The sequence below is a fragment of the Galeopterus variegatus genome, unplaced genomic scaffold (assembly GCF_000696425.1).
Source record: "Galeopterus variegatus unplaced genomic scaffold, G_variegatus-3.0.2 Scaffold1605, whole genome shotgun sequence".
Taxonomy (NCBI): Eukaryota; Metazoa; Chordata; class Mammalia; order Dermoptera; family Cynocephalidae; genus Galeopterus; species Galeopterus variegatus.
Window position 1 is genome coordinate 162,625 of NW_007727716.1, and position 10,293 is coordinate 172,917.

Sequence of the window (10,293 nt, forward strand, 5' to 3'; positions counted from 1 at the left end):
CTGAGTGCGGTGCAGGCGCAACACCGAGGGTTGCGATCCCGTTGCCGGTCCCCGGTACGGGCGCGACACCGAGTGTTGCAATCCCTTTACTGGTCAGTAAAAAAAAACAAAAAAAAAAAAAAAAAAAAAAAAGGTGTACAAGATGATAATGTTCACTGAAAAACTGGAGTTCTAGTAATATAATAAAATAAAAAATAAGTAGATATTGTGCTATTTCATTTATATTCATAAAAGTGGACACATACAGGTTGTTCAGAAAAAATTTTTTAAATTTCTCACTGGGACTGAAGATTACCCATTATGTCAGAATGGCTTCCATTAGAGCATATAAAATATTTTAAGATCATTTATTTCTAAATGTTTGGGAAAAGCTAAGTACTTTCTAGGAACTTTAAATAACTCAATGAAAGCATGCCAGATCTGGAAGGAGATCCGGAGATTACTGCAGAGTCCATCTAAATCACCTTCCAGATAAAGGAATTGGCCCAGAGAAAAAGGATTTGCCCACTGCCATTCATGGCAGTGATGGAATTCCAAGTCTTCTCTCATTCCAGGGCTACCCAGCCTTTATACACACTTCAGGAGTTGTTAAATAACGAATGTTATGTTTGAGGACTTTCTATATAAGAAATGTTAAATTAGAAGCAGTCTGCCTACTATGTAAAATTCATATTTGATTGCTAAGCTATCTGACAGGTTCATCTTGATAAGGCCTTAGAAAGCATTAAGACGTAGAGCGTTAGTTCATCATGGAACACAGTACCCTTGGCTTAATCCCCAACTTTACTTTACAGATAAGTGTTTCTCTGTGACATCTAAGGACCACCTACATTAGATTCATTTGGGGTGTTCCTTAGAAGTACAAATTCCCTGGCTCCATCCTAAGCTTATTACCCAATTTCACTCCTTTGAGGGTGAAGCACAGAAATCTGTATTTTTTTTTTTTAAACAAGCTTACCTGGTGATTCTCAGGCACATTAAAGTTTGAAAACTACCAGTCTAAAGGTTCTTTTGGTATCTAGACCTTTAGTGTTCAGTTATCTGTTGCAACTGGAATCTGCAGCAAATCATAAAAAAGAGTTTCTCTATTTGGAGTACATCAAAAACTAAGTCAAAAAGGCAAATGTAGCCTTTACTTCAACAAATGCTATTACCGTACTAGCATACCTTTTTTTTTTTTTTTAAATAAAATAAATAAAAACAAATATGAGCCATACAAATTCTTCATGTCACTGAGTGTAACATGTGGGGCTGGAATGGGTCCCAAAAAGGATAAAAAGATCTAAGCAAATAAGCACCAAACAAGCAACTCATTATCTTGCTTCAAAATGAATGCGTAAGGAAAGACTCTAGGAGTCATAAAGACAACTATTCCTTCATGAACATCACAGAGCTCTTCATGGGCCAAGATATGAATATCCTGGGTCTTTAAGGATAGATTTTTCACTGTAGATTATCATGTTGCATTTATGTAGTGCTAAAGGTACTTTACAAGCCTTTTATAACACGTGCCAATTTTATCTTACATTACAGAATTACTTTTCTAAAGGAAATTCACTTTCTAAGTACTTTTCTAGAGTTGAGTTTTTTCTTCACCATATCTCAAAATGGTAGTTACTACAGTGTAAGCAGTCTGTGAGAAGTTAATAGATATTTTATGCCACTTGGACTATACAAAACTACTGCAAAATGAGAAACAGCTTAAAATTTATATTACATAAGCTTGAAGTTCAAGTTTTTAAGGTATTTTATGACCTTAATACTATTTCTTTATATACCCCTAAAAAGAGTCATCCAAGAAATATAAACCAGTAGATGCTTAAGAACACATAACAAAAAAGAAAAGTACACAGCAATGTAAACAACTCCTAAAACTTGATCCAGCTGACCCATTTAAGTTTCAATGTAAACCTAGAAATCATAGAATAATATTTTATTTAGTGTAATTCATACAAGTACAAATCTTAGTAACTAATAACAAATCCTAAAAATAATAATTAAAATATAAAAATACACAGATAAATAGATAGTGCTCAGCTTCTTTAAAAACCAAGTAAATTCTTACTTCAATCCTAAACCAGTCTGTAGGCCTGATACTGTTGTAAAAGAATTTATCCTCAGATAACAGGGCAGCATAGTTTATGACAACAATCTACCTAAAAATTCATTAAAGTCTTTTCTCTTAGAGTGACATGCATTATCAGCAGAGATTAATCTGATGAGTCTTTAGGTGAGTTCCATTTTTAAAAATGCAATAACAGAGGGCTTTGTTGTCATCTGATGAAAATCAATTAGAGGAGGTAAGGCCACAAGGAAAACTAACATCACTCATCACCCACCCCCGGCAGCTGAAATGATTTGTCTTCCAAGCTTGGATGATCAGGAGCTATAGTCATATTGCAGGGAAATTAATTTAGTTTCTATATTCTGAACTCACTTTCCTTGTTCTGGAGGACCGAAACACAAATTACTTTTAATCAAGGTTGATATGTTATTAATACCAAGGAGAATCTTTGAAGAATCATTTTTTTTAAATCGACTTTAGTATTTTTCACCTGTGCTTGGGGTATAAATATAGGAAGGTTATGTATATCATCCTTACTTTCCAGATTCTTTGTCCACCACAAGGCACTGTACTAAATGGCGAAGACAATAGATTCCACCAAACACAGCACACATCCTAGGAGGAGAATAGGAAAATGAGAATTAGAATACCTGAGTTGAAAATTAGGGTAACAATACATGGAAATTTTTTTTAAAAAGTGGCTCTCACAGAAGTACAGAGTAGAATAATTGTTACCAGGGGCTGGGAGGGGAGAGGGTGAGAGGGAGGGGAAGTGGTGGACTGATGGGTACAAAGCTATGCTATCTACCCTAAGTGAATCACTGTACATGTATTGAATATACAAATATGCATGTATTGAAACAACACACTGTACCCCACAAAAATGTACAAATATTTAAAAAAAAGGAAATAATTAGGGTAAGAGTATTTTAAGTATCTTACATTTAATAACTGGTGTTACAGAAAATGTGTTTTGATACTTTATTACTTTCTCTATCATAGTATTAAGAAGCTCTCAGAGGTAAGATTAGCAATATCATGACACGGCAGAGGTACTAGTGTTAATAATACCATACTGAAGCCTAGAATTGTGACCAAGCCAAAAGTGTCCCTAAGCAAGGGTCGGATATCCCCCCAAAATCAGCTCCTGCCTACCTAAGGTACACAGACCATAAGTAGCCTCAAGAGGTAATGTATGAGACACCAAACAGAAATCCCCATAGAGAAGTGTTAAGGAGGAACCAAGCGGTGACGACTTTGGGAGATCCCTAGAGATTTTACTTCACCATAAATATAAGCAAAATCTCCAGGAGCCAAAACTAAACTGGGAGCTGAAAACTAGCATAGTAAGCATATGAGCTGATGCAGCAGAAGCGCTAAAGAGTGCCTACCTCAGTAATTTTAGCACTTGAGTTTTAATGCTCACACACGGAGAGGATTCTGAAAGGGCTACACCTCAGTTAAAAGGTGACCCAGGAAAGAGATCAACTTGCTAAAAGAGGGAGAGGAAAAAAAAAAACTTGTTTCATCTTAAGCCCTGGGTGAACGAAGATTGCACCTCTGTATTTATAACCAGTGGTCTGCTCTCGTATAGGTTGGGGGTTTAAAATTACATCACTACATGAACCAAGAAACCCTTAACCAATAAAACATGAAAAGTGGCTCTGGGTCAGTGGTACTCCAGAGACTTGGTGGAAGCAATTGCTAAAGCTTTCTGGTGGGATATGTCTTCAACCCAGGCCACATGAGATTGCCACAGATCGAGTCTCCTGATAGCTTATCTTCTACAATTATATAATACATGAATAAACATATCTTACCCTGAGTGAGAATTAGCATACACAACAAACAGCAGGATTAACCCCTCCCCCCCAAAAAAAACTTTATTCGGATAGAATTGTGAGATAGAGATTATAAAAAGAGTATGCTTAAAATACATAAATCAAAAATGTAAGAATAGAATAATGGAATGTCTAGAAAGGAGACTTTATTAGGATGAATAATTGCCACCCCCCACCAAGATGTCCACATTCTAATCCTCAGAAACTGTGAATATGTTACCTTACATGGCAAGAAGGACTCCACAGATGTGATTAAATTAATGTTCTCGAGATGGCTAGATTATCCTGGTGGATGCAAGGTAATCACAAGAATCCTTTTTAAAAAGTAGGCAGGAAGATCAAAGACAGAGAAAAAGATGTGGAAATGGGAGCAGAGGTCAGAGTGATGCCACTGCTGGAAGAAGGACACATGACAAGGAATGCAGGCAGTCTATAAACTGGAAAAGGAAAGGAACAGGTTCTCCCCTAGACCCCTGAGTAGGAACACAGCCGTGCCAACCCTTTAAACTTCTGACCTCCAGGACTGCAAGATAATTAGTGTTGTTTTAAGCTACTAAGTTTGTTTCGGCAGCAATAAGAGACTAATAGAAAGACCCAGACATACATGGAAATAATTATGACAGAAGTGGCATTACAAACTATGGGGGAAAAATAGACCATTGAAAAAAAATGTTTGGGTATAACAGATTATCCATACAGGGGAAATAAGTATATCCCTGTTTTATACCATATTCAAAATCAATTCCATGTAGAAGAAAGGCATAAATATAAAAAGCAAAACTTTTAGAAGGATAACATGAGGATATATTTATGAGCTCGGGGAAAGAAATTTCTTCAAAAAGATGCAAAAATCATATGTAAAAATTTTGAAAAAAAATGTAGCACTTTAAAATTATAAACATCTGGACAACAAAAGAAAGTGAAAAGACAAGCTACAGACTGGGAAAGAGATGTGCAGATATATTAGTAAGCGCTTAAAAATATCAGTTTGGATATCGATTTAGCAGTATCTAGTACAATTGAAGATGTATACTTCTATAGTGTAGCAATCCTCTTGTTAGGTATGTATCTTAGAAAAACTCTCATACATGTGTACAAGAAGATGTACAAAAAAACATTTGTTGCTGCACTGTTTTAAGGCAACATAGCATAGTGGTTAAGAGAAAGGATATTGGACTGCCTGGATTTATATGCCAACTACTCTACCTACAAGCTGTGTGACCTTGAACAAGATATTCAGCCTCTCTATCCTATTTTCCTCAACTGCAGAATAAGAATAATACCATTTATTCATATAGGGTTCATTGGTGAATTAAATGAATATTTATAAAGAAGTTATAAATATATATAACACCCAACTCAAATATCCATCAAGAGGAGATATGGTATATTCAAATGTATAGTAAATAATTTCACCCTATCCCAAAAGGTCTAGCCTTTGTCCTTGGCTTCTGGGAGGTGATCTCTAAGCCTTTGGAATGCCATGTCTGAAAGAAGTGTCTCTGTTCGCCTGGTAGAATTAGGTCACCAGCCAGTCTGACAATATGATTTCGGGTGACGGCTGGCCACACCAGATAGTCTTAGGGTAGGGGCTGGCCATGTCAGAAAGACCAACAATGTGATTTAGGGTGGGGGCTTTGGGTTACATGGTATATATCAGTCAACCTCCAGAGGGGCTGGAGACTGAGATCAGTCCCAAGGGCCATCAGTCATGCCTAAGTGATGGAGCTCCAATAAATCTCTGAACACTGAGGTTCACGTGAGTTTCCTTGGTTGGTCACAAATCGACATTTGGAGAGTAACACTGTTCTGACTCTATGGTGAGAAGACAACGGGAAACACCACATTTGGAACCCCCATGTGCTTTGTTTCAAGCACATCTTCCCTTGACTGTTTCAATCTATATCCATTCCCTGTAATAAACCATAACTGTTTCAATGAGTCCCGTGAGCCCTTCTAGCAACTTATCAAACCTGAGTCTGGTTTTGCAAAACTCCCTAACTTGCACTTGGTGTCAGAAATGTGGACAGTCTTATGGGGCCTACACCCTCTAACTGTATAATTGTCTAGCCTCTCACATCAGACAAGAGAATAAGCAATTTAAATGAATAAACTACAGCACCATCCGTCAACATGGATAAATGTCAAAAACATAACACCTGGGTTGAAGAATACCTTCAGAGTGATGATATTTATAAAAAGATTCAAAAACCTTATATGTAAAATAATACTATATATATATATAGTATACAAACATTTAAGAGAATTATAAACACCAAATTCAGGACAGTAGTTCCTCTGGGAAGGAAAAGAATAAAAATTATACCAGATATTTCAATTGCTCAGTTTCTTTAAAAAAAATACTTAAAGTAAATATATGGCAAAATATTAAGATTTGACAAAACTGAGTGAGTAGATGGATGTTCTTTATATTATTCTCTGTACTTTCTAAAATATTCTTAAATTATTTCATAATCTAAATAGTACAAAAATATGAATGAATGGTAGAGATCAGTGACAATCTCCAAGTATGGCATAACATTTCTATTGTTTTTCTAAATTTAATCACTTTAGTGGACATGATCAAGCTAGCTTTGATAGAGCATAGGTAATAATTCTTTCTGTTACAGAACACCACTGTTATAAGGAAATCAGCATTTTTTCCACTGAAAAATTTAAAATAATACAAAAAAGGGCATATTAGAGCAAGCGAGCAAAATTTCATGGGCTTGAAAAACTGTTAAGACTATGAATTTTACCCAGGACACCAGCTACAAGATATCTTCTATTCTTGTTAGTCTTGTTTACCAGTCATATCAAATTAAGGAACAATATTTATTAATTGTGCTGGTATACCTAATATTATTTAAGTTACACTATATAGATTCTCAAGAGGGTTAGAAAAAATTATCTTTCTGTTAGACTGATTAGCTAAATTTGCAAAGTGGTACTCTGCTTCCTGTTGTTGATGAGGAATACTGATACAGAGGAAGGTGATGTGATCAAGACAATCAGCCCGATAAATTTCCTGCTGATACTGAAATAGCCCATATGCACATGATATATATTACTGGCACACTCCACATAAACAGGCTAATTTAGGTTAAGGCCCAAAAATGGACAAGCAAGTTAAAACTATGAACCACACAATCAATGTTCTCATTTGCTTGGGGATATCTTTACAACATGTGAGTGGTAGCACCACTGTTTCCAAGCTCTTCGTAAGCAACTAAAGATGAGCAATTATCTGACCTACTGAGTTTTTCATTTCAGTCAGATTGGATGATGTTAAGCACGCGCATGTGCGCGCACACACACACTATCTCCATTAGAGAAAACAATCTTATTATTGCATCAATTCCCCATTGGGGAACAACAATTTTTAAATGTCTTCCCAGATTCCAATGAAAACAAAGGAACCTAATTCAGAATCAAGTTCTATAAGGAAGTTAAATAAGGTTAAAAAATTATAAAACATGGGCCGGCCCGTGGCTCACTCGGTAGAGTGCGGTGCTGATAACACCAAGGCCGTGGGTTCGGGTCCTATATAGGGATGGCCGGTTTGCTCACTGGCTGAGCGTGGTGCTGACAACACCAAGCCAAGGGTTGAGATCCCCTTACTGGTCATCTTTTTTTAAAAAAAAAATTATAAAACATTAGGCCACAGACTATCACCATATTATCAAAAGCCTGAGAAATCCATGTAACTAAAATTAAATGTAATTTTCAATAAAGACTTCCTTTCATTATATATGACAATGTTTATGAAATGTATTGTTACATTAGTATATAAATTATCAATTATCCTTTTGTTTGGAAAATTAATTTTTATGAAGTTTTTTGAGACTAAATGGGGTCTCTGAAAAATACATTTAAATATAAACTGTAATTGAGGCATCTATAAGTACTTATCTTAGTAAGCCATCAAAAAATCATCTGGTTTTTAACAATATGATTTATTAACAGTGCATATATACTATACGGAAGAAGCACAAGAATGTAAAGAATGTTAAGAACTGGTTAATGTGGATAATGGGGCATATTATAATATTATAGAGGAATACGTCTAATAATGAGACATAGTCATGATAATCCAACCAAATTTTCTCTTAATTTTAAATAAGCACAAAATAAGAAGTATTCTGTGCTCTTGGAAAGAATGACTTGATATCTATTATAAATTTCTGCAACTGCAAAGGCGTACAGTTGCATGTGCATGTATGTTTTCCATACTGTTTCTACTTGGGTTTTTCCCCCATACCAGTCTTGCCTGTTAGAAAGGGGGAGATATGTGTAGCTCACAATGGTGGCATTTATTCTTTCTCTCACCTCTGTGTATTTTCTTCATGTATCTTATGCCCAAGTGACAAAAACCAGTTTGTAAGATGTACCAGGTGAAATGAGGGCATTGATAGACTCCTCTGTATGCTATTCTTATCAGTCATTCCCATACTTAATTTTTTTTTTTTTTCCTTTTTGTCTTTTTTCATGACCGGTAACGGGATCACAACCCTCGGTGTCACGCCCATACCATGACCAGCAACGGGATCGCAACCCTCGGTGTCGCGCCCGCACCGCGCTCAACCAGTGAGCGGACCAGTCTCTATATGGGATCCGAACCCTTGGCGGGAGCGCCGCCGCACTCCCAAGCGCCGCACTCTACCGAGTGCGCCACTGGGCCGGCCCCATACTTAATATTTATAAAAACCTTTTTGATGGGGGGTTGCTATTTGGTGGTAATGGGCAACAGAGGAAACCTTTTGTAAGGGGGGAAAAGCACAGTAGTAAGGAGTTCATGACACCTCCATTCAAAACTCAAATGGCAGTCATTTACATCAGAAGTAGGGAATTACATGTGGGGAAATAACTGCTGGCTACACACTGCTCTTTGGGGCACACAGCCAATAATTACAACAACAATACAAATAATAATCAGGGCTAGCACTGAATGCTTACTACATGCCAGATGCTTTACAGGTATTAACACAATGCATCCTATAACAACCCTACAGATTTGGAAACTGAGGAAGGAAGAAGTCAAGAGACTTGCTCAAGGCCATTTAGTAAATGACATTTCAGCTGGTGTAAAAATCCAAATGATCTGTTCCCAGAGGCTTCTCTGTTTACCAACCATCACACTAACCTGCCTCATTGTCAGTATCATCTTTTATGACATTATGAAGGAAAGCAACGTAGAGTCAGATGATCAAAGATACTCTCAGAGTTGTTCTAATTCCTGTCAAGTTGTAAAAAGTATTTCAGAGAGTAAAATAATCCCTCAATTTCTACTATACATTCTTGTCTATGAAAAAAATACATGTTTATTTTCTGTCTGTACATGTTAAACGGATTATATACGTGACTTCATTTTAGACAAAGTATAAGCTCAAAGTAAGTATAAACCTGGGAATGCTTTTCTTTAGAATACCTGGCAAATTATGAATACCCTGCAATCTACACTTTAAAAAGTAATTTATATAGCATATTGGCAAGCTAGAGATTTTTAAATAAATAAAATGCTGTGAGTAGAAGATAAACACTTTACCATGAACTTTTTGGAGGTAATAAGGCTCCACACCTTCCAGTGCATTAAATGGCAGCCTAGAGACCCAAGGATTAACATACCTTAGTGATAGACATTTAAGCGACTGAAGAGGGCAAAAAAATACCTCTGAGATTCCAGTTAGGCCCTAGCTTTGGTGCAATTTATAGCAGCCATCCTGGTGCTAACATAATGCTTGGCAAGGCAACTCTGTACACTTCCCTTCTATAGGGCAATATGGGGCCCAGAGTCAAGCAAGTATAAATTTTATGAGACTTATCTAAAAAGAAATCTACAAATATACTAAAGACAGTAGGAAATACTGTCTCAAAAAGTCACTACAAAAATACATTTGAACACTTTATCAAATGCCACTAAAAACAAACCAAACAAAAAAGGTCTGTCACAAGAGAAAAATCTGAATGGCCATTGATCATCATCACTGTGCTTCAGTGACACCCAAGCTTAAACTGTAAACTGACAAAGCAGCAGTTCCATTCCACAGAAATCAGGCATGTCTAAGAGTCGTGAGATGCAATAAGGCTTCAGTGATTGCATCTACCTATACAAAGCTCAACTGTGTTACTTGTAACTATATATACATACATATACATTTATCATAGCACTACATTTAAAACACCATATTGAGATTTCTATCATGTTTAGCCAGTGCCTGCTGGTCTGCAAAATGTGTATAGAAAGACCTACATGTATGTGTGTGCTTATTTTGATATGCTTAAATATACACACTCACTTGGGTGGGGTCCCCAAAAGTCTCAGTGCTGTTTACACACACGCATGTGTGCATATGCACCATAAATGCAGTTTTTATATATATATATATA

General features: G+C 36.4%; 1 protein-coding gene across 1 annotated transcript in view; it reads right to left on the minus strand.

Moving 5' to 3' along the window:
- The window catches only part of CHM (choroideremia (Rab escort protein 1)), a 170,357-nt gene that overhangs the window by 48,762 nt on the left and 111,302 nt on the right, over nt 1-10,293 (minus strand). Inside the window, exon 9 of the mRNA XM_008577928.1 lies at nt 2,603-2,680. Within this exon, the coding sequence (XP_008576150.1) occupies nt 2,603-2,680 (78 nt within the window). The remainder of the gene's footprint in view (nt 1-2,602; nt 2,681-10,293) is intronic.